At 49.1% G+C, this 25,850-nt stretch overlaps 1 protein-coding gene across 1 annotated transcript; it reads right to left on the reverse strand.

Annotated features, from left to right (window-relative positions):
* Positions 1-926: 926 nt before the first annotated feature.
* Positions 927-19,504, reverse strand: KIFBP (kinesin family binding protein). The gene is made up of 7 exons (XM_077259011.1): positions 18,885-19,504; positions 10,051-10,149; positions 6,775-6,854; positions 6,516-6,699; positions 4,960-5,053; positions 2,768-2,883; positions 927-2,077 (listed from the first exon to the last, which is right to left on the reverse strand). The coding sequence occupies exons 1-7, from the start codon at positions 19,356-19,358 to the stop codon at positions 1,199-1,201; spliced, it is 1,926 nt and encodes a 641-aa protein (XP_077115126.1). The 5' UTR covers positions 19,359-19,504; the 3' UTR covers positions 927-1,198.
* Between the last annotated feature and the right edge of the window lie 6,346 nt (positions 19,505-25,850).

The following is a 25,850-nucleotide window of genomic DNA, read 5'->3' on the forward strand; positions in this document are numbered from 1 at the left end:
TGCGGAATCCCCTGCAATTCTGCATTTTAATGAACATGTTGCTTTTTTTTCCGCGATGCGATTTTTTCGCGGAAAAAAAGGCTACATTTGCACAAAAAATGCGGAATACACTTAAAATAATAGGAGGCATATGTAAGCGTTTTTTTCGCGTTTTTATCACGTTTTTATAGCGAAAAAACGCGAAAAAAACGCGAAAAATACTGAACGTGTGCACATGGCCTAACTGTGAGACAGAATCTCAAAATGAAAACACATAGTTGCCACCTACCAAACAGCCTGGCTGGTTTATTTATACAGTATAAGACTGGAACCTAGGGAAACATACACAACATCACATACTTGTTCCCTAGTCCTGTATTTAGGAAAAAAAAGATAATATTGCAAATTATTTACACTGGCCACTAGGGCTTTAGAATACTTCATGATCCATTCAGTAGTCTCATTATAATCAGAGGCATGATTACAATGACAGGTAACACCTCTATACACAGCTGATAACATAGGATCCAGCAATCACAATTTCACAGCACCCCTTCCTTTGCACACGCTTATTAAATGCTTCAATAGAAAACATAGGGGCGGAGTCAGACTATTGCTGCTAATGTACATGTGAATTTCCTGAAACAGGAAGTTGTCATTATTGAAATTTCATTTTTTTTTTAAATACAGATCGTGACCTGTAGAATTAAAAGAAGTGACCACAATTTTTTTTTCTCCCAAAATACATTTAACAAAAACTGGAATTCAACTGTAGCTCAATTTTTGATAACACATTCCCTTTAATATGGAAAAAATATAACCTTTCCTTCCAGGCATGGTACAACTAATAAACAGGAACAGGTTTACTTATTGATCCATGTACACATTATATTGGGGTTTCTAGATATTTGTTCATATTGATAACATATAGAATATCTCAATCAGTCAATCATTAGCAATATTTTATTTTTTTATGTTGACAATACCATAAGATGGTTTCGTGTTTCATTGTTACGCGATTCCTCAGTAAGGAGTACATGTACGTAGTGCATATAACGCATGCAAAGGAAAATATACAATGACGTAAAATCATTGACAAAAAACCCCCACCAAATACTCCTCTCTTCTGCACTTTTTGCTACGGACATAATTAATGGTATGATGGTAGAGTATTAGTAGCAATAAATAGACATGTAAATCACTAATCTCACAGTGCAGTTCAGGAGAAGGAGGATAACTGTATCCTTAGCCTTTCCATCCGTGCAGGGAGGAGAGCCACCATTTCCTTGGTGAGTTCCAGCTCTGTCTCCACCAACTTAGTGGCCTCCTCATGGTCTGCACAGTAACTTACTACAAAGAAGTAATAGTTGAGCGATATCTGCATGTTTTCCAACTGTTTCTTTCCATCGGCTGTAATGAGCTTTCCATAAAGACGTGCGATGTGGAACTTGGCTACTAGCGCAGGACGGACGACATCATCCTCCAGTTTGTCAGGGAACTTCTTATCTGGACTTCTCAAGGAATCCAAAAACATCTCGTAGAACTTGATTGCCGACTGCGCCAGGCTGTTGATTTTCTTGATGGTGTGAGAGTCCATCTCGTCCAGTTTATTTCCGATGGCCACCTTCAAGTCCATCATCTCGTAATAGGTGTCTGCCAACTCGAACTGAAGCTGTCTACAGATGAGAAGATAGTACTGCGGGTTTAACTCTTTACATATTGGCTCCAGCATATCTACTCTGCGCTTGTGCATTTTACATCGCCGCTCATAGTCTTCTTCAAAGAAGGCCAGAACTTTAAACAGGGCGCTGTGGTCCTGGATGACTTCTATATGGTCGGTGACGTGTCCATCCAGCTCAAAGTATTCCTTGGCTTCATTAATATAATTTTGCCCCACGAGAAAAACCTCCCTCGCTTCCTTAAAGTCCAGTGGAAGTAAACAGTCTACTTTTTCTTCCACAGCTAAAATGGAATCGTATAGGTCACTTGATCCAAACAGCACTGCCTTCTTTCGGCCTTTTTCCTTCTCATCTTCCTGCTTTTTACGTTCAGCTTTAAGTTCTTCCTGAAGGTCAACATGGAGTTCACCTATGTTGTCCTAAGGCCAAAAAAAGAGGAAAAATTAAAACAAGCATGTATTTACATAGTAAAATAGTAAATGTATAGTAAGGCATATCTTCACATTATTCCATAAAGAAAATGTTACTGAATGATGGAACGGCCAAGATCGTTATACATGAATATACAGTTTTCTCCCATTCCAGTCATTCTAACACTTGTAATGCTGTGCTCGATAATGTTACATTAGAAAGGAGGATCATGCACTTTGCCTCTTGATCTTACACACCAGGATATGCGATCACGAGCGCTGGCATTATAAAGATAATACCCGAGGTATGCCCACGATAATACCCGAGGTATGCCCACAATAATACCTGAAGTATGCCCACATGCTGCCTGTACAAGCTTTTTTTTTTTTTTTTTACAAGAACACTTGTCCTTGAACGCAGTTTCCAGAATGCAATTATGCAGAGAAAGCTTTGTGCCCATGCTGTGCCATATAGGAATGTATGCCTTGATCCCTCACACTCCAGCAGGTTGGCATTAGGATGCTTCCATACATAAGGTGAGTGATCCCAATACTGCCATAATACTGGGGTTCGGCCTCTTATGCAAAATTGTCTAATAGATTAATTAAATTGACACCTTAAATATGCACTGTATGTACAAAAGTATTGGACTCAATCACTTTTCTTGATTAAAAACAAACAAACAACAAATATGTTACCTCCAGCTGTTTACGAGCATCTGCCAATAAATTGAGACAATATTTCACCCAGCATCGGGCTATTTCGGCTTTCTTTTGTCGTAGATGATCCAGGCGCTCCTGTTCTGATTCATCGGCTTCAAAAGTCAAAAGGAAAATTACTACTTATGGAAACGAAGTGCAAACTATCAGACCTTATAAAGAATGCGGTCGTAGGAACATCTACATGAGCCCCAGAAGGCTGGAATGAAGGTCACAATCCAATAATATAAAAATAAAACACTCTACGGTATTCTGGAAAAGGAAAAATGAGACCCAATCTCCAGAGATGTGAGGCTGAACAAAATAAATATATAAAAAATAATGAAGGGGGGAGAAGGAAGTCTATAGATCTAACATTTGCGGTACATTTCCTCATGCATCAAAGTTAGGGACATATTGTGCATACATGTCAAAAGTCGCAAAGGACTTTACATGAAGAAATACAGTTTCCTATGTTAAGAATTGTAAAGTAGCCATAAAAATCACATACTCAACAGTTGTTCACATGTGATCCGATTTTTTTTGCGCTCCCATAGACTTAACTGGGCAAATCTCATCCAATACAACAAAAAAAAACTTGCGTACACTGCATTTTTTTTTATATCACACACAGATTTGGTCTGTGAAAAATCCACTCATCTGAACAGCCCAAACTGAAGTACCGTATATACTCGAGTATAAACCGAGATTTTCAGCCCAAATTTTTGGGCTGAAAGTGCCCCCCTCGGCTTATACTCGAGTCACGGTCTGTGGCAGGGTCCGCGGGTGAGGGGGAGAGGGCGCTGAGGCATACTTACCTAGTCCCGGCGATCCTGACGCTCCCCTGCCCGTCACACTGTCTTCGGGTGCCGCAGCTCTTCCCCTGTACAGCGGTCACGTGGGACCGCTCATTAAACTTATGAATATGGACTCCACTCCCATAGGGGTGGAGCCGCATATTCATTTCTCTAATCAGTGGTGCCGGTGACCGCTGATAGAGGAAGAGGCTGCGGCACCCGGAGACCAGCTGTCCGGGGGAAGGAGCGGGACGCCGGGAGCAGGTAAGTATCGCATATTTACCTGTCCACGTTCCACTCGCCGGGCGCCGCTCTGTCTTCCCGGCGTCTTTCCGCTCTGACTGTTCAGGTCAGAGGGCGCGATGACGCATATAGTGTGCGCACCGCCCTCTGCCTGATCAGTCAGTGCGGAGAGACGCCGGGACCGGACGCTGAGGAGCTGCAAGCAAGAAAGGTGAGTATGTGGGGTTTTTTTTATTGCAGCAGCAGCAGCAGCAGCAGCATTATATATGGAACAGCTTTATGTGGAGCATCTATGGGGCCAAACTGAACGGTGCAGAGCATATAGGGCACAGATTTATAATGAGCATCTATGGGGCCAAACTGAACGGTGCAGAGCATATAGGGCACAGCTATATAATGAGCATCTATGGGGCCAAACTGAACTGTGCAGAGCATATATGGCACAGCTTTATGTGGAGCATCTATGGGGCCATAATGAACGGTGCAGAGCATATATGGCACAGTTTTATGTGGAGCATCTATAGGGCCATAATGAACGGTGCAGAGCATATATGGCACAGCTTTATGTGGAGCATCTATAAGGCCATAATGAACGGTGCAGAGCATATATGGCACAGCTTTATGTGGAGCATCTATAGGGCCATAATGAACGGTGCAGAGCATACTGTATATGGCACAGCTTTATAAGGAGCATCTATAGGGCCATAATGAACGGTGCAGAGCATTGTATATGTGGCACAGCTTTATATGGAGCATCTATGGGGCCATAATGAACGGTGCAGAGCATTCTATATGGCACAGCTATATATGGATAATTTATGGGGCAATAATCAATGGTATGGAGCATCTATTTTTATTTTTGAAATTCACCGGTAGCTGCTGCATTTTCCACCCTAGGCTTATACTCGAGTCAATAAGTTTTCCCAGTTTTTTGTGGCAAAATTAGGGGGGGGTCGGCTTATACTCGAGTATATACGGTAGTGTTTTTTTTATGGACAACGCTCGGACCAAAAATACGGTTGTGTGGACTTGGCCTAAGGCAGTGGTTGAACTATTCTAATCTAATACTAGAACAGACTCTAGATCTGAACGCGTCACTAAGGTCAGGAGGAGAAGGACAGGAACAAGAAATGTCTTTTAGGTTTCACCTACTTTCTTTTGCGGCTTCAGGGGAAGGTATTTGTCCGGCTTTGCTGAAAATGACAGTGGATGCAGCAAGGCAGTGTCTGGCCTCCATATAACATTGCTATCAATAAGGAGAAAAAAGGTAGGGAAAAATCAGAATAAGAAAAACAATCTGGGCAAGGTAAAGAGACCTGGGAAACTATAACCTGATGGCGATAGAGAACCTCAGTGCAGGACCACTGGCACCAAGACTTTCCTGCTATTCTAATTCCCAGCGCCTCGCACAGAACAAAGATTCTCACAAGCGGAAAGTTTATTTATTTTGTAACAACGTAATAAATCCTGAGAAAATGGATAATATCAAAGAACAAGAAACAAAAGGTATTGTGCCAGCAGGACACGTTTCATTTTGGCCGCCCATCGGCGCCCATGTCACTTGATATTGAGGCGCTGATGGGTTGTCATGACAGCAGAATACCTCCGTTCTGGTCATTACAATACTCGTGTAGCACAGGCGATCAGATGATGGCAGCTTCAAGTCTCTTAGGGGGACTATTACATACAGTAAAAATTGAGAAATAAAATGTTAAAAAAAAAAAAAGTTCAAATCCCACTGAAAATAAAAGAATGATAATAAAAATAAAAAAAACTACACAAATTTGGTATCTCTGCGTCCAGAAATGTCCGACCTAAAGATAAAGTAACTTAATCAGATCTGTAAATGGCATAACGAAAAAAAAAAAAAAAATGACAGAATTACGTTTTTCCTGGCCGGCAAAAACATTGTAATAAAATGCGATTAAAACACTGTAACTATCCCAAAATGGTATCAATAAAAACATCAGCTTGAGGCACAAAAAATAAGCCCTCACCCAGCCCCGGATCCCAAAAAATGAAAACGCTACAAGTCTCGGAAAATTGCAACAAAAGCAAATTTTTTTTTTTCATACAAAATTTCTGATTTTTTTTTTTCTCCCCTTCAATTAAAAAACAACTATAGCTGTTTGGTATCTGCGTCCTCTTACTGACCTGGGGAATTATATTGCTAGGTCAGTTTCACCAAAGAGTGGACATGATAAATTAAAAAAAAACAAAAAACACAATTGTGGATTTTATTAATTTGTTTTATTTCACTGCACTTGGACTTTTTTCCCCCGTTTACCAGTACACTGTTAAAATCAATGGTGCCATTCAAAAGTACAACTCGTCCTGCAAAAAACAAGCCCTCGTACGGCCATATTGACGGAAATATAAGAAAGTTCTGGTTCTAGGAATAAGAGGAGCAGGAAAAAACGAAAGTCCAAAAATAGAAAATGGCCCCTGGGTGAAGGGGTTAATACTCTTCCCAGAAAGAAACTGATAGTATGTGATAGTAATGCATCACTTTTTCAGGTAGTGCTACTACGCTATTCTTAGATAATACTGTGATGATGTGTCAGCCCTGATAGTAAGGCAGCAGGGAGCCATAGTGGAGGAGCCTTAGAACACCTTATACGATATATGACAGTAATGTAGGACCGAGATCGTCCACAGATGATACATTAGTATTGATAGGTTTCCAACACTGTGATAATATATGATACCTTTGCCAGGTAGTACTGTGATAAAGTAGCGGCGTTGATTGCCCACTCCACTGGGTTGTAGCCATCATATTCCAGCTGCCTCTGCAGGGTAGTGTGGCAGTACTGGGCGGCCTTTTCGTACTGCTTCAGGTGCTGGTACACTTGCGCCAGGTAGTACAGTGTGTGCGTATAGACCTTCTCAAACCTGTAACAGTAAAGTCAAAGATTTAGGCCAAATCTGTTACTAAGAAGCAGGGTGGGGGTGTGATGTATCACCGACCTCTTCGCTCTCTCCTGCTCAGTGACTGTTTGCTCCTCAAGTGTGAAGTGCTCATCAGGATCAGTCGGGGGCTTCCCAATCTGGAAAGAGACAAAAGAAGAAAACATTCTGGGCTTATATATTTGTCATTAATAAACCTATATAAAAAAAAGATTAAACAAATCAGATCTGCCCCCTGATGAAGCTTTGGCGAAACGCGAATCGGGAGCAAACATCTGAGGTGATGTGGTTTGTTTGATAAAGTCTTATATTTACTATTTCTGTGTGGATCCTTATGTGGAAACATCAGGAAGGCCTCATCGAATTACATGATTATGGGGGAGCCAGTCACTTATACCATAGTTTGCAGCATATTACACGTAGCACTCCTTTTGCATTTTGCAGTCACTTATTGCATACTTATTATTGCACTTTATTGCATATTTGCATATAGTGTTATATATATATATTTCTTTATCAATCCAAACAACTTATTATGAATTACTACTTTATGCACGAAGCCCTTTTTCTCTACATATCTACCTCTCGTATTGGTGACACTGATATTGCAGAATGGGATTTCTATACATATTAGGAATGCCATGCCGGTGAGCTTCATAGAAGATGGTTCAGTTCACTATATACAACGATCAAAACGTAATATGTATCCCAAGACACACAAGCAAAAACTGCAATAAATCCGTGCAAAACAGAAGATGTGAAATAGTCCCATTGACAGTAAATGGGGACACAAGCTCATTTTTTTTTTCTTTTACAAATTTCTGATTTTTTTGGCCACCCCCTAAAAAAGAGTGATGTTTTCTGTTAAAAAAGAAAAACCCAAACAGAAAAAACACAAACATTTTCATTAAAGTTGGACCCCCCCCCCCCATACAGTGGGGGAAATAAGTATTTGATCCCTTGCTGATTTTGTAAGTTTACCCACTGACAAACACATGAACAGTCTATCATTTTAAGGGTAGGTTAATTTAACATTGAGAGATAGAATATCAAAAATAAAATCCAGAAAATCACATTGTATAAATTATAGAACTTTATTGGCATTTTGCAGTAAGAAATAAGTATTTGATCCCTCTGCAAACAAGACATAACCCCTTCATGACCGTGGGATTTTCAGTTTTTTCGTGTTCCTTTTTCACACCCCTCCTTCCCAGAGCCATAACTTTTTTATTTTTCCGTCAATTTGGCCATGTGAGGGCTTATTGTTTGCGAAACAAGTTGTACTTTTGAACGACATAATTGGTTTTAGCATGTCGTGTACTAGAAAACTGGAAAAAAATTCCAAGTGCGGTGAAATTGTAAAAAAAAGTGCAGTCCCACTCTTGTTTTTTGTTTGGCTTTTTTGCTAGGTTCACTAAATGCTAAAACTGACCTGCCATTATGATTCTCCAGGTCAGTATGAGTTCATAGACACCTAACATGACTAGGTTGTTTTTTATCTAAGTGGTGACAAAAAATTCCAAACTTTGCTAAAAAAAACCAAAATAAAATAAATAAATAAAAAAAATTGTGCCATTTTCCGATACCCGCAGCGTCTCCATTTTTCATGATCTGGGGTCGGTTGAGGGCTTATTTTTTGTGTGCCGAGCTGACGTTTTTAATGATACCATTTCGGTGCAGATACGTTCTTGTGATCGCCCATTATTGCATTTCAATGCAATGTCGCGGTGACCAAAAAAACTTAATTCTGGCGTTTCGAATTTTTTTCTCACTACGCCGTTTAGCGATCAGGTTAATACTTTTTTTTATTGATAGATCGGATGATTCTGAACGCGCTGATACCAAATATGTGTAGGTTTGATTTTTTTTTTTTATTGATTTATTTTGAATGGGGCGAAAGGGGGGTGATTTAAACTTTTATATTTTTTTTATTTTTTTCACATTTTTTTTCTTTTTTTACTTTTGCCATGCTGCAATAGCCTCCATAGGAGGCTAGAAGCTGGCACAACACGATCGGCTCTGCTACATAGCAGCAATCATAAGATCGCTGCTATGCAGCAGAAATGCAGGTGTGCTGTGAGCGCCGACCACAGGGTGGCGCTCACAGCTACCGGGGATCAGTAACCATAGAGGTCTCAAGGACCTCTATGGTTACTATACAGAAGCATCGCTGACCCCCGATCATGTGACGGGGGTCAGCGATGCGCTCATTTTCGGCCGCCCGGCCGGAAGAGCCGGTTAAATGCCGCTGTGTTTGACAGCGGCATTTAACTAGTTAATAGCGGCGGGTGAATCACGATTTTACCCGCCGCTATTGCGGGCACATGTCAGCTGTTCAAAAAAGCTGACATGTCCCGGCTTTGATGCGGGCTCACCGCGGAGCCCTGCATCAAAGCGCGGTATCTGACCTCAGACGTACTATCCTGTCCGAGGTCAGAAAGGGGTTAATACTTGGTGGCAAAACCCTTGTTGGCAAGCACAGCAGTCAGATGTTTTCTGTAGTTGATGATGAGGTTTGCGCACATGTCAGGAGGAATTTTGGCTCGTTTTTACACCATATTTTCTCTCAAAATGTTCCAGGCTAACACACTGCTCTCTCTAAAGCCGGGTTCGCAATGGTGTATTTCATGGTCTGTATACAGAACACAATGCCTGGACTGACTGCGGATCTCCCAACCTGAACTTACAGACACACACTAGGCTGTACATTGGGGTTTGGAGCCCCATGGTCAGTCTCAGCATCGTGGTCTGTATACGGATCGTACAACACGCCTGTGTGAACCCGGCCTAATGAGGAGCCCAGAAGGGATGATTCATAACAAATAAGACATGGAGTGAGCTCCCCCTAGTGGCCAAAGAAACGATTCCTGGTACTCAGTAAGCCCTGGGTATCATATGCCAGTCACAAACAGGAGATGCGCAATCTTAATACATTTGCCATATCTTGTAGGTCCGGGTGCCCCATACTGAAATTTCCACCAACAATTAAAATAAATTTCTGACATAAACGATAATAAAACTGCTGGGCTACTGTTGGCTATACTAGTTTGCAACGTAAAAAAAAAAAATGGTGATTATTGTAGAACAAAAAAGAAAAAAAGAGTACATTTTATAGCCAAAATCAGAAACTTTTCTCACCGGAAAATAGTCTCCTGCTCAGAATTTGGTGTCAGAAGAGTCGAAAAGCTGTCCAAAGTTTGCCAGGGAACACTGTACTGGGGGGAGGAGTACCTATGTTGTTGTATAAGGTTGCTCCAGCGGGGGGCGCTGCACCTCCACTCCATGTCTGCATCCAGAACTCTATCATTGCCTGTTTGGAGAACGTTCATTACTTACCTTTTTCATATACTGACAGTACAAGGACTCTGCAGACTCCAAGTAAGTCTGAGCTATGATGATCTCTCCTCTGTCCGACCAAAGGATCCCAAGATCATTCTAAAGAAAAAAAAAATTATGACAATATATAACATTTATCGTGTGCGGCAGGTTACAGTATTTGTCAGCGGCTTTAGCAATTCCTTTTTGCTAACACAGTCAACCATCCATGATAAAGTGCGGAGTCAGTCCAGATCCAACATGAGGGGAACCAAACAACTGCTCAGTTTCCTTGCAGCGCCTCCACAGGACAAATTACACATTACAGCGTGATGACGACTTTATAGGAACTGCCCCCCCCGCCACAATGTATCAGCTAGTCACAGAGGGTGGGCCAAGATCAGATATCTCCATCATATGGTACTGCAATGATAATGGGGGGTTAGGTCGAAGCTAAGTAGTCAATCATTAATGGTCACCTTTAAATAAGAGCTACGGTATTTACACGACGCCCATAAGAGTTAAACTATATAGTCCAGCAGTGCTGTAAGATGAATGGGACAGTAGGGTGTAGGTGAGGGGAGGTCTGCATGGAGAATCAGATCACGAGCAGTCAGTAATACGCCATATTCTCCCTCTATGTAAGACTCAGTACACATTAATGATCGATAAACCTGACAAATGTGGGCGCGGCGGGTATAGGCCGATCAGTGGTACGGATGCCTGGGCACACTATATAGTGGCTCTCTGTATACTGACGGTATGCAGATATATGTCACTATATTTAATACTAGCTGAAGAGCCCGCCGTTGCCCGGGCATAGTAACTAACTGTGGTTAGTTCTAACAAATTATAATGATTATATTGCACATAAAAACATTTCATATCATATACTCAACACTACAGATTTGCAACACAAATTAACTAAACGATTACCCAAGTATTGATAGTATTTTATTTTCAACTCATTCAAGAGCCTTTTGGATAAACAACATTTTTGGTTTTCCCTTCCGATGCAAAGATGAACAGATTTTTTGCAGTTCCAACTCTTGAACAGGCCACGCAAATTTGACCATGAGAAAAGCATGGAGATTGCAAATCGATCCCTACTACTTTAAAGGACTGTCCTTGTTAATGGACATTGCAAATGCCAGTCGAAGTGGAAACTAGAGGCATTTAAAATCAAAAGGCAAATCAGATGGAATAAGAGGAATTATTGGAATGAAAAGGTCCTCTCCTTTGGCACATCCTGTTGCTGTGTATCTAATCCTATCCTGTGTGTTACTGTCTTCTGACCTGTGTATCTAATCCTATTCTGTGTGATGCTGTCTTCTGAGCTGTGTATCTAATCCTATCCTGTGTGATACTGTCTGCTGAGCCAGGTATCTAATCCTATCCTGAGTGATACTGTCTGCTGAGCCGTGTATCTAATCCTATCCTGTGTGATAGTATCTACTGAGCCGTGTATCTGATCCTATCCTGTGTGATACTGTGTGCTGAGCCATGTATCTAATCCCATCCTGTGTGTCACTGTCTGCTGAGCCATGTATCTAATCCTATCCTGTGTGATACAGTCTGCTGAGCCGTGTATCTAATCCCATCCTGTGTGTCACTGTCTGCTGAGCTGTGTATCTAATCCCATCCTGTGTGTCACTGTCTGCTGAGCCGTGTATCTAATCCCATCCTGTGTGATACAGTCTGCTGAGCCGTGTATCTAATCCCATCCTGTGTGTCACTGTCTGCTGAGCTGTGTATCTAATCCCATCCTGTGTGTCACTGTCTGCTGAGCCATGTATCTAATCCTATCCTGTGTGATACAGTCTGCTGAGCCGTGTATCTAATCCCATCCTGTGTGTCACTGTCTGCTGAGCTGTGTATCTAATCCCATCCTGTGTGTTACTGACTGCTGAGCTGTGTATCTAATCCTATCTTGTGTGATACTGGGCTCCCCCTGCAGGCTGAGTCTGAGGGTGGTCTCTCGGCACGGTAATAAATGATGTTATTTCCAGCTTTACAGAAGGACGATAACACCATAGAAATGATAAGAATAATAGGCCTCAGTTACCACAACTGTCTACAAGGAAAAGTGTTGCTCATAGCAACCAATCACAGCTCAGCTTCTTATAAACAGCTGTGGTGAAATGAAAGATGCTTAGTGATTGGTTGTTATGTGGAGTGGGTGTGGCTGATACACACACATGCTTAGTAGTGATGAGCGAGTATACTCGTTGCTCGGATGGTGTCCGAGTATTTGTTAGTTCTCGGAGATTTAGTTTTTGTTGACGCAGCTGCATGATTTACAGCTATTAGCCAGCCTGAGTACATGTGGGGGTTGCCTGGGAATCCCCACATGTATTCAATCTGTCTATCAGCCGCAAATCATGCAGCTGAGACAACGAAAACTAAATCTCCGAACACTAACAAATACTCGGACACCATCCGAGCAACGAGTATACTCGCTCATCACTAATGCTTAGTGATTGGTTGCCGATACATACATACACATATATATATATATATATATATATATATATATATATATATATATATATATATATATATATATATATACATATATATACACTTTTACACTAGATGGAGGCCCGATGGGGGCAGGCTTTGCAGCGTTGAGAATCTCTTCCCCCATGTGCTCACCCACCTATCCACTCTCTCCTTCCCCATGTGCTGACTTCTCCCGTCTGTGCTCTCTTCTTTGACCTGTCTACCCCATGTGCTATGCGCTCCTCCTGTACAAAGATGGCGGTGGTCAGTGAATCATTCAGCTGATCCCGGCAGCGGCATGTTCGCGACGGTGTTCTGCTGGTGGTACCGCGCAAGAGGCTGCATACGGCGTATACTGTGTGTGTGGTGCGTACGGTGTATATAGTGTGTGTGTTGCGTACGGCGTATATAGTGTGTTTGTGTGGTGCGTACGGCATATACAGTGTATGTGTGGTGCACCGGTGTTCTGCTGGTGTTACTGCGCAAGAGGCTGGTACCACCAGAAGTTTCCATATTGAGACAGCCATCACTTGGGTGTCCCAATATGGAGGTCGGTGAACTTCCGCCGCTTGGAATTCTGGGATCCGGACACATCTGGACGGAACAGGGTGTGAAGACATTACAAGGTAAGTATATATTAACATATTGTTAATATACTATATTTATGATTATTATGTAATTATCGATCAGTCTTAATAAGATTATGACCCTTTATACTGTACTTCTTACTTTTTCTCTCAGGCTCCTTGCGCTGCCTTGTCCATGCACTGGAGTAGCTGTTTTGAACTCCGGGTCTACAGAATATCTGTACTCCTTATTGAGCGTCTCTGCTCCCCTGCCCCGTGCCCAGACACTATTTATACACTCTGTATTGGGATGGGGGAGGGGACACAGACGCTCATTAAGGAGTACAGATATTCTGTAGACCCGGAGTTCAAAACAGCTACTCCAGTGCAAGGAGAAGGCAGCGCAAACAGTCCTACAGCAAGGAGCTCGACGGAATGGGTCATAGAGTGCGGTACAAAGGGTCACGACTTTGCAAAGACCAATCAATATTTAAAAAAATAAATAAATGTATTTACACTTTAAGTGTACAGCGGAGGTATGACTTTAGCTTGAGTCCACAGCCCAACGTCCTGTTCACTCTGTATTTCATGCAGTGCATTCAGGCGATTCCTTCTCAATCCCCCACAGATTGCAATGACACGAAGGAAATTCAATTCCTGAAGGGGTCCGTTTGATCAGATGAGCACAGAACCGTGTTAACGCTTTTTGTCATTGCAGAAAACAGTGTGAACAGGGCATGAAGAGCAGGGCCAGCCTAAAACATGAGCAACACAGATACAGATCCAGGTTCCATTCACTGACAGCTGGACGCGTTTGTAGCAGGAGCTCCGAGACCCTGTGGCCCCCGTCCCCAGGCTAACTGTGGCCCCCGCCCTCAAGCTGACTGCTTGCACCCATCCAGGGTCCTGACCACCCACCCCCGGCTCCCATCCAGGGACCTGATCACCAACTCCCTGTGGTTCCCATCCAGGGTCCTGATCACCCACCCCCGGCTCCCATCCAGGGTCCTGATCACCGACTCCCTGTGGCTCCCATCCAGGGTCCTGATCACCCACCCCCGGCTCCCATCCAGGGTCCTGATCACCGACTCCCTGTGGCTCCCATCCAGGGTCCCGATCACCCACCCCCGGCTCCCATCCAGGGTCCTGATCTCCGACTCCCTGCGGCTCCCATCCAGGGTCCTGATCACCCACTCCCTGCGGCCCCCATCCAGGGTCCTGATCACCCACCCCCAGCTCCCATCCAGGGTCCTGATCACCGACTCCCTGCGGCTCCCATCCAGGGTCCTAATCACCCACTCCCTGCGGCCCCCATCCAGGGTCCTGATCACCCACTCCCTGCGGCCCCCATCCAGGGTCCTGATCACCCACCCCCAGCTCCCATCCAGGGTCCTGATCACCGACTCCCTGCGGCTCCCATCCAGGGTCCTAATCACCCACTCCCTGCGGCCCCCATCCAGGGTCCTGATCACCCACCCCCGGCTCCCATCCAGGGTCCTGATCACCCACTCCCTGCGGCCCCCATCCAGGGTCCTGATCACCCACCCCCGGCTCCCATCCAGGGTCCTGATCTCCGACTCCCTGCGGCTCCCATCCAGGGTCCTGATCACCCACTCCCTGCGGCCCCCATCCAGGGTCCTGATCACCCACCCCCAGCTCCCATCCAGGGTCCTGATCACCGACTCCCTGCGGCTCCCATCCAGGGTCCTAATCACCCACTCCCTGCGGCCCCCATCCAGGGTCCTGATCACCCACTCCCTGCGGCCCCCATCCAGGGTCCTGATCACCCACTCCCTGCGGCCCCCATCCAGGGTCCTGATCACCCACCCCCAGCTCCCATCCAGGATCCTGATCACCGACTCCCTGCGGCTCCCATCCAGGGTCCTAATCACCCACTCCCTGCGGCCCCCATCCAGGGTCCTGATCACCCACCCCCGGCTCTCATCCAGTGTCCTGATCACCGACTCCCTGTGACTCCTATCCAGGGCCCTGATCACCCACCTCCGGCTCCCATCCAGGGACCTGATCACCCACCCCCGGCTCCCATCCAGTGACCTGATCACCGAATCCCTGTGGCTCCTATCCAGTGTCCTGATCACCCACCCCCGGCTCCCATCCAGTGACCTGATCACCAACTCCCTGTGGCTCCCATCCAGGGTCCTGATCACCCACCCCCGGCCCCCATCCAGGGTCCTGATCACCGACTCCCTGTGGCTCCCATCCAGGGTCCTGATCACCGACTCCCTGTGGCTCCCATCCAGGGTCCTGATCACCCACCCCCAGCTCCCATCCAGGGTCCTGATCACCGACTCCCTGCAGCTCCCATCCAGGGTCCTAATCACCCACTCCCTGCGGCCCCATCCAGGGTCCTGATCACCCACCCCCAGCTCCCATCCAGGGTCCTGATCACCGACTCCCTGCGGCTCCCATCCAGGGTCCTAATCACCCACTCCCTGCGGCCCCCATCCAGGGTCCTGATCACCCACCCCCGGCTCCCATCCAGGGTCCTGATCACCCACTCCCTGCGGCCCCCATCCAGGGTCCTGATCACCCACCCCCGGCTCCCATCCAGGGTCCTGATCTCCGACTCCCTGCGGCTCCCATCCAGGGTCCTGATCACCCACTCCCTGCGGCCCCCATCCAGGGTCCTGATCACCCACCCCCAGCTCCCATCCAGGGTCCTGATCACCGACTCCCTGCGGCTCCCATCCAGGGTCCTAATCACCCACTCCCTGCGGCCCCCATCCAGGGTCCTGATCACCCACTCCCTGCGGCCCCCATCCAGGGTCCTGATCACCCACTCCCTGCGGCCCCCATCCAGGGTCCTGATCACCCACCCCCAGCTCCCATCCAGGGTCCTGATCACCGACTCCCTGCGGCTCCCATCCAGGGTCCTAATCACCCACTCCCTGCGGCCCCCATCCAGGGTCCTGATCACCCACCCCCGGCTCTCATCCAGTGTCCTGATCACCGACTCCCTGTGACTCCTATCCAGGGCCCTGATCACCCACCTCCGGCTCCCATCCAGGGACCTGATCACCCACCCCCGGCTCCCATCCAGTGACCTGATCACCGAATCCCTGTGGCTCCTATCCAGTGTCCTGATCACCCACCCCCGGCTCCCATCCAGTGACCTGATCACCAACTCCCTGTGGCTCCCATCCAGGGTCCTGATCACCCACCCCCGGCTCCCATCCAGGGTCCTGATCACCCACTCCCTGCGGCCCCCATCCAGGGTCCTGATCACCCACCCCCGGCTCCCATCCAGGGTCCTGATCTCCGACTCCCTGCGGCTCCCATCCAGGGTCCTGATCACCCACTCCCTGCGGCCCCCATCCAGGGTCCTGATCACCCACCCCCAGCTCCCATCCAGGGTCCTGATCACCGACTCCCTGCGGCTCCCATCCAGGGTCCTAATCACCCACTCCCTGCGGCCCCCATCCAGGGTCCTGATCACCCACTCCCTGCGGCCCCCATCCAGGGTCCTGATCACCCACTCCCTGCGGCCCCCATCCAGGGTCCTGATCACCCACCCCCAGCTCCCATCCAGGGTCCTGATCACCGACTCCCTGCGGCTCCCATCCAGGGTCCTAATCACCCACTCCCTGCGGCCCCCATCCAGGGTCCTGATCACCCACCCCCGGCTCTCATCCAGTGTCCTGATCACCGACTCCCTGTGACTCCTATCCAGGGCCCTGATCACCCACCTCCGGCTCCCATCCAGGGACCTGATCACCCACCCCCGGCTCCCATCCAGTGACCTGATCACCGAATCCCTGTGGCTCCTATCCAGTGTCCTGATCACCCACCCCCGGCTCCCATCCAGTGACCTGATCACCAACTCCCTGTGGCTCCCATCCAGGGTCCTGATCACCCACCCCCGGCCCCCATCCAGGGTCCTGATCACCGACTCCCTGTGGCTCCCATCCAGGGTCCTGATCACCGACTCCCTGTGGCTCCCATCCAGGGTCCTGATCACCCACCCCCAGCTCCCATCCAGGGTCCTGATCACCGACTCCCTGCAGCTCCCATCCAGGGTCCTAATCACCCACTCCCTGCGGCCCCATCCAGGGTCCTGATCACCCACCCCCGGCTCCCATCCAGGGTCCTGATCACCCACTCCCTGCGGCCCCATCCAGGGTCCTGATCACCCACTCCCTGCGGCCCCCATCCAGGGTCCTGATCACCCACTCCCTGCGGCCCCATCCAGGGTCCTGATCACCCACTCCCTGCGGCCCCCATCCAGGGTCCTGATCACCCACCCCTGGCTCCCATCCAGGGTCCTGATCACCGACTCCCTGTGACTCCTATCCAGGGTCCTGATCACCCACCGCCAGCTCCCATCCAGGGACCTGATCACCCACCCCCGGCTCCCATCCAGTGACCTGATCACCGAATCCCTGTGGCTCCTATCCAGTGTCCTGATCACCCACCCCCGGCTCCCATCCAGGGACATGATCACCAACTCCCTGTGGCTCCCATCCAGGGTCCTGATCACCCACCCCCGGCTCCCATCCAGGGTCCTGATCACCGACTCCCTGTGGCTCCCATCCAGGGTCCTGATCACCCACTCCCTGTGGCTCCCATCCAGGGTCCTGATCACCCACTCCCTGTGGCTCCCATCCAGGGTCCTGATCACCCACCCCCGGCTCCCATCCAGGGTCCTGATCACCGACTCCCTGCGGCTCCCATCCAGGGTCCTGATCACCCACCCCCAGCTCCCATCCAGGGTCCTGATCACCGACTCCCTGTGACTCCTATCCAGGGTCCTGCTCACCCACCCCCGGCTCCCATCCAGTGACCTGATCACCGAATCCCTGTGGCTCCTATCCAGGGTCCTGATCACCCACCCCCGGCTCCCATCCAGGGACCTGATCACCAACTCCCTGTGGCTCCCATCCAGGGTCCTGATCACCCACCCCCCGTCTCCCATCCAGGGTCCTGATCACCGACTCCCTGTGGCTCCCATCCAGGGTCCCGATCACCCACCCCCGGCTCCCATCCAGGGACCCGATCACCCACCCCCGGCTCCCATCCAGGGACCCGATCACCCACCCCCGGCTCCCATCCAGGGACCCGATCACCCACCCCCGGCTCCCATCCAGGGTCCTGATCACCGACTCCCTGTGGCTCCCATCCAGGGTCCTGATCACCCACCCTCGGCTCCCATCCAGGGACCCGATCACCCACCCCCGGCTCCCATCCAGGGACCCGATCACCCACCCCCGGCTCCCATCCAGGGTCCCGATCACCCACCCCCGGCTCCCATCCAGGGTCCCGATCACCCATCCCCGGCTCCCATCCAGGGTCCCGATCACCCACCCCCGGCTCCCATCCAGGGTCCCGATCACCCACCCCCGGCTCCCATCCAGGGTCCCGATCACCCACCCTCGGCTCCCATCCAGGGACCCGATCACCCACCCCCGGCTCCCATCCAGGGTCCCGATCACCCACCCCCGGCTCCCATCCAGGGTCCCGATCACCCACCCCCGGCTCCCATCCAGGGTCCCGATCACCCATCCCCGGCTCCCATCCAGGGTCCCGATCACCCACCCCCGGCTCCCATCCAGGGACCCGATCACCCACCCCCGGCTCCCATCCAGGGTCCTGATCACCGACTCCCTGTGGCTCCCATCCAGGGTCCCGATCACCCACCCCCGGCTCCCATCCAGGGTCCCGATCACCCACCCCCGGCTCCCATCCAGGGTCCCGATCACCCACCCCCGGCTCCCATCCAGGGTCCCGATCACCCACCCCCGGCTCCCATCCAGGGACCCGATCACCCACCTGCGCCTGGACATAGACGGAAACACAGTCGGGCGACATCCGGGAGCGCTCCAGTAACCGCAGCGCCTTCACCAGGTGCTCCTCTCCCGCAGACAACTCCTCAGTCTCCGTGTGATTCACCCCCAGTCGGAACTCAATGACCGCCAGCCGTGCCGCCTGCAGCCGCCCCTGGTCCTCCTCCTCCTCGTCCCCCTGTGAGCCGCCCTGCCGGCCGCTCTCCTCCTCCGCCCCCGGAGCCAGCAGCGCCCGCACCTCCCGCAGTAATTCCCGGGCGCGGTACTTGGAGCGATACGGCTCATTCTCCGGATCAGTCTTGGACTCGACCTCGGAGGCGGTGATCGCCCGCTGGTAAACGTCGCACGCAGCCTGCCAGCTGTCAGCCATGATGCTGCTCACAAGCGACGTCCGCGGAATACGGCAGGGAGGCGGCTTTGCGACAGAACGTCGGGCCGTATCCGAGTTCAGTAACAACATCCGGTGTATTATGTGCTGGGGACGGGCAGGGATTGAATGGTGGGCGCGGTGGTCTCCTGCTGTCCCCCTGCAGTGTGACTAGTGCAGTGCTGAGTGCTCCCAGCCTGCATCATACCATCCAGGCTCCAAGACGTGTCAGCACAGCAGGGGTTAAGCAGCCACGCTCAGACACGGGGTGGCCGCTACACACACGCTATCGCCTAGTCACAGGATCATTGTTGGTCTCTGACTGGTGGAAGCTGCAGCGATCGGCGCAGCGGGGCTTGTACCATTCACCTGGAAACAGGGCTGCCACTAGAAATTTCGGGGCCCCATACTGGCAAAATTTTCGGGGCCCCCATGAGACTCCGCCCAGGCTCCACCCCAGCCCCGCCTCCACGCTCCACCCCTCAAACTGTCCACAGTCCCACCGCTCTCTCTCTTCTCACTTCTCTTCCCACTTCTCACCTATCACACCTTGACAGTTCCCATCACCAGATCACACATATAGCCGGCAGCTTTTGTTTTGGCCAAAAGATTTTTTAAGCCACCAAAATGACAAGGTAGACACTTTTGGCCGGGCCCTACTCTACTGTAACCTATTAAATATTTCTTAAAATATGCAGTACAATTTAGGTATATTTTTTATTTTTGAATTTTTAAAATGACCTATAATACCACATACAAGGAACAAATACCACAGCACCATGACCAGACCACATATTACCACCACATAGTGACTGAATACTACAATACTGATCAATAATAAAAAAAACCACAATACCATTACCATAAGTGCCATTATACACAGGAGATCTGTACTTAGTATGCAGTGTCTGTGTAGAGGTAATGCAGTGATCACTGGTGACATTATACACAGGAGCTCTGTATATAATGTATAGGTAATACAGTGATCACTGGTGACATTGTACACAGGACCTCTGTATATAGTATACAGTGTATAGTGTCAGTGTATAGGTAACACACTGACTCACCAGTGACGTCTCTAGGTGAAGTCCTTCATCTTTCATCCAGCACAGACCGCCATCACTTCATCCAGCCAGGACTCGTCTCTGCAGGAAATATCACCGTTATCTCGAGTTCCGCTTGCAGAACACATTACTTAATTTTACCAACTTCTACATTACACCACATGAAGAAGGCGACATAGTGTCACTCTACACAGTAACAGGACCGCCCCCTCATTTAAAACAGTATACTCAAAAAATAAATACATCACTGCAGTAATAATATCCCTTAATTAGTCCCTATGGTAATAATAATATCCCCCATCCTGGCCCCGTGTGTCTCATTCCTGGCGTCAGCCATATGTTCTCGCATCCTGCCCTCATGAGTATCCATTCTGCCCCATATGATCTCCCCATCCTGCCCCATCTGTCTCCAATCATGCCCGTATCTCCATTCTGCCCAGTCTCCAATCATGCCCCCATTTCTGCAATCATGCCCCATCTGTTTCCAATCCTGCCCCATCTGTCTCCAGTCATGCTGCCATGTCTGTCATCCTGCCCCTGTGTCCAGCGCTCTGCCCCGTTTCTCCATTCTACCCCGTGTCCAGCATTCTGCCCCCGTGTCCAGCATTCTGCCCCCGTGTCCAGCATTCTGCCCCAGTGTCCAGCGTTCTGCCCCAATGTCCAGCGCGTTCTGCCCCAATGTCCAGCTTTCTGCCCCCGTGTCCAGCGTTCTGCCCCAATGTCCAGCGCGTTCTGCCCCAATGTCCAGCTTTCTGCCCCCGTGTCCAGCGTTCTGCCCCAGTGTCCAGCTTTCTGCCCCAATGTCCAGCTTTCTGCCCCCGTGTCCAGCGTTCTGCCCCAGTGTCCAGCGTTCTGCCCCAGTGTCCAGCGTTCTGCCCCCGTGTCCAGCGTTCTGCCCCAATGTCCAGCGCGTTCTGCCCCAATGTCCAGCTTTCTGCCCCTGTGTCCAGCGTTCTGCCCCAGTGTCCAGCGTTCTGCCCCAGTGTCCAGCATTCTGCCTGTGTCCAGCTTTCTGCCCCAATGTCCAGCGCTCTGCCCGTGTCCAGCGTTCTGCCCCCGTGTCCAGCGTTCTGCCCCCGTGTCCAGCTTTCTGCCCCAATGTCCAGCGCATTCTGCCCCAATGTCCAGCTTTCTGCATCAGTGTCCAGCATTCTGCCCCCGTGTCCAGCTTTCTGCCCCCGTGTCCAGCTTTCTGCCCCCGTGTCCAGCTTTCTGCCCCCGTGTCCAGCTTTCTGCCCCCGTGTCCAGCGTTCTGCCCCCGTGTCCAGCGTTCTGCCCCCGTGTCCAGCGTTCTGCCCCCGTGCCCTGGGCCCCCCGGATCGCCGCTCTCAATAGAAAAAAAAAAAAAAAATCTGCTTACCTGCCGCGCTCCTGCTCTCTCCACGCATCTGAAGCGTGCACTCTCCGGCGACTGACAATGACGTCAGACGCCGGCGACATGCATGCTGCGGCTGACGTCAGCTGCCAGCCTCAGATTGGCTGGCGGCTGTTAACTATTGACGTGCGGGCCCTCACGTCAATAGCTTTAAACAGCTGCAGCGCCGGCCGCCGCTAAGGGCCCGGTTCAGCCTGCGGCTGCCAGTAGGCCACCGGGCCCCATACGCCAGTCACAGCTGTAATGCCCTGATGGCGGCCCTGCCTGGAAAACGGGAAAAAATTCAAAGTGCAATTAAATTGTTGCAAAAAAACACGGTACCAAGATATATATCTTTCCTGCAAAAAAAGTGGAATTCCACAATAGGTTTTTTTTATTTTCTTTTTACCATGTTCACTAAATGCTAAAACTGACCTGCCATTATGATTCTCCAGGTCATTAGGAGTTCATAGACACCAAACATGTCTAGGTTCTTTTTTATCTAAGTGGTGAAAAAAAATCCAAACTTTGTAAAAAAAGAAAACATGTTGCCATTGTCCGATACCCATAGCGTCTCCATTTTTCAGGATCTGGGGTTGGGCGAGAGCTTATTTTTTTACTGCTGATCTGACATTTCTATTGATACCATTCTGGTGTAGATACAATCTTCTGATCACCCATTATTGCATTTTATTGCATAGACCAGTGATGGGCAACCTTTTGAGCTTGGTGTGTCAAAATTCACCAAAAAACCGAGCATAACTTGGGTGGTGTGTCACCTTGATAAAAAAACATAATTTTGCGACATGTATAGTTTAAATAACAAATATGTATAATTAGAATTAACTTACCTGCTTAGTGACTTCTTTGTTCATCTGTCAGTTGGTTTCTTTTGTTGGTCTTGCTATTATTTAACTTGTGTGGGGTGCCGTGAACTAAGATAAGTGAGGGGGAGGGGGAATTCTTCCAGTGATGGCGAACCTGTGGCACTCCAGCTGTTGCAAAACTACAATTCCCATCATGTCTTCACAGCCAAAGCCTTTGCTTTGAATGGCCAGCCATGATGGGAATTGTAGTTTTGCAACAGCTGGACTGCCACAGGTTCGCCATCACTGAATTGCCTTCCTCTCACTTATCTCAGTAATGGCCAATGACACCCCACAGTTCACTGGATGATGGTTGCTGTAGTAGTCACAGGGCCTCCAGACAGCAATCACAGGGCCTCCAGACAGCAATCACAGGGCCTCCAGACAGCAATCACAGGGCCTCCAGACAGCAATCACAGGGCCTCCAGACAGCAATCACAGGGCCTCCAGACAGCAATCACAGGGCCTCCAGACAGCAATCACAGGGCCTCCAGACAGCAATCACAGGGCCTCCAGACAGCAATCACAGGGCCTCCAGACAGCAATCACAGGGCCTCCAGACAGCAATCACAGGGCCTCCAGACAGCTATCACAGGGCCTCCAGACAGCTATCACAGGGCCTCCAGACAGCTATCTCCTCAGGCCTCAGAAGTGCAGCCTGGGACTTCTGGTCGGCGCAGCAGGGAGCAGCGCAATGTCGCCCAAACAACACAGATCCGACGCAGAGGCCTGGGACTTCCGGGAGCTGCGCCTGGCCTACCGGAAGTCCCAGGCCTAGACGCTCTGCACCGGAGCTCTGTTGTTTGGACCCACAGACCTCCTGCATGGCATCCGATCCGATAAAAAATCGGATCGGATGCCATTGTTGAGCATTCCGATACCGCAAGTATCGGGTATCGGCCGATATTTGCTGTATCGGAATTCCGATACCGAGATCCGATACTTTTGTGGTATCGGGTATCGGTATCGAAACAACATTAATGTGTAAAATAAAGAATTAAAATAAAAAATATTGCTATACTCACCTTTCCGACGCAGCCTGGACCTCACCAAGGGAACCGGCAGCGTTGTTTGCTTAAAATTCGCGCTTTTCCTTCCTTACGTGAAGTCCCGGCTTGTGATTGGTCGCGTGCCGCCCATGTGGCCGCGACGCGACCAATCACAGCAAGCCGTGACGTAATTTTAGGTCCTTCAGGATTTTAAAATTACGTTCTGGCTTGTGATTGGTCGCGTCGCGGTCACATGGGCGACGCGACCAATCACAAGCCGTGACGTCACGGGAGGCTGGACACGCGCGCATTTTAATTATATATATATATATATATATATATATATATATATATATATATATATATATATATATATATATATATTACAGTACAGACCAAAAGTTTGGACACACTTTCTCATTTAAAGATTTTTCGGTATTTTCATGACTATGAAAATTGTACATTCACACTGAAGGCATCAAAACTATGAATTAACACATGTGGAATTATATACTTAACAAAAAAGTGTGAAACAGAAAATATGTCTTACATTCTAGATTCTTCAAAGTAGCCACCTTTTGCTTTGATGACTGCTTTGCACACTCTTGGCATTCTCTTGATGAACTTCAAGAGGTAGTCACCGGAAATGGTCTTCCAACAATCTTGAAGGAGTTCCCACAGATGCTTAGCACTTGTTGGCCCTTTTGCCTTCACTCTGCGGTCCAGCTCACCCCAAACCATCTCGACTGGGTTCAGGTGTGGTGACTGTGGAGGCCAGGTCATCTGGCGTAGCACCCCATCACTCTCCTTCTTGGTCAAATAGCCCTTACGCAGCCGGGAGGTGTGTTTGGGGTCATTGTCCTGTTGAAAAATAAATGATGGTCCAACTAAACGCAAACCGGATGGAATAGCATGCCGCTGCAAGATGCTGTGGTAGCCATGCTGGTTCAGTATGCCTTCAATTTTGAATAAATCCCCAACAGTGTCACCAGCAAAGCACCCCCACACCATCGCACCTCCTCCTCCATGCTTCACGGTGGGAACCAGGCATGTAGAGTCCATCCGTTCACCTTTTCTGCATCGCACAAAGACACGGTGGTTGGAACCAACGATCTCAAATTTGGACTCATCAGACCAAAGCACAGATTTCACTGGTCTAATGTCCATTCCTTGTGTTCTTTAGCCCAAACAAGTCTCTTCTGCTTGTTGCCTGTCCTTAGCAGTGGTTTCCTAGCAGCTATTTTACCATGAAGGCCTGCTACACAGTCTCCTCTTAACAGTTGTTGTAGAGATGTGTCTGCTGCTAGAACTCTGTGTGGCATTGACCAGGTCTCTAATCTGAGCTGCTGTTAACCTGCGATTTCTGAGGCTGGTGACTCGGATAAATTTATCCTCAGAAGCAGAGGGGACTCTTGGTCTTCCTTTCCTGGGGCCGTCCTCATTTGAGCCAGTTTCCTTGCAGAGCTTAATGGTTTTTGCCACTGCACTTGGGGACACTTTCAAAGTTTTCCCCATTTTTTGGACTGACTGAACTTCATTTCCATCCGGTTTGCGTTTAGTTGGACCATCATTTATTTTTTCAACAGGACAATGACCCCAAACACACCTCCAAGCTGTGTAAGGGCTAAGGCCTGTTTCACACGTCAGTGGCTCCGGTACGTGTGGCGACAGTTTTCTCACGTACCGGAGACACTGACTCACCTAGACACATTAAAATCACGTGACCGCTCATACAGGAAGAAGCTGCGGCGCTGAGAGGAAGCATCGAGGGAGCTGGGTATTTTATTTCCAGCGGGCGGGCGCACGGCGTGGGGACAAGGATCTTTATTTTAACCACAAAAAAAATAAAAAACAATGATTTTTCATTCCTTCTCTCCAGCGAACGCTGCTGGGAAGAAGGAATGAATTCTGGCTTCAGCACCAGATGCAGGGGACAGCGCTTATCTCTAGCGCTGTCTCCTGCACGGTCCGTGTGGTACCCAGTGGGCACACGGCTGCCGCACGTGAGCTCACGGACACGGATAACTCCGGTACTGATTTTTCCAGTACCGGAATTATCTGGACATGTGGGACAGGCCTAAGAAGGAGAGTGATGGGGTGCTACGCCAGATGACCTGGCATCCACAGTCACCAGACCTAAACCCAGAGATGGTTTGGGGTGAGCTGGACCGCAGAGTGAAGGCAAAAGGGCCAATAAGTGCTAAGCATCTCTGGGAACGCCTTCAAGATTGTTGGAAGACGATTCCCGGTGACTACCTCTTGAAGCTCATCAAAAAAATGCCAAGAGTGTGCAAAGCAGTCATCAAAGCAAA

This window comes from Ranitomeya variabilis, chromosome 4, assembly GCF_051348905.1.
Source record: "Ranitomeya variabilis isolate aRanVar5 chromosome 4, aRanVar5.hap1, whole genome shotgun sequence".
Classification (NCBI taxonomy): Eukaryota; Metazoa; Chordata; class Amphibia; order Anura; family Dendrobatidae; genus Ranitomeya; species Ranitomeya variabilis.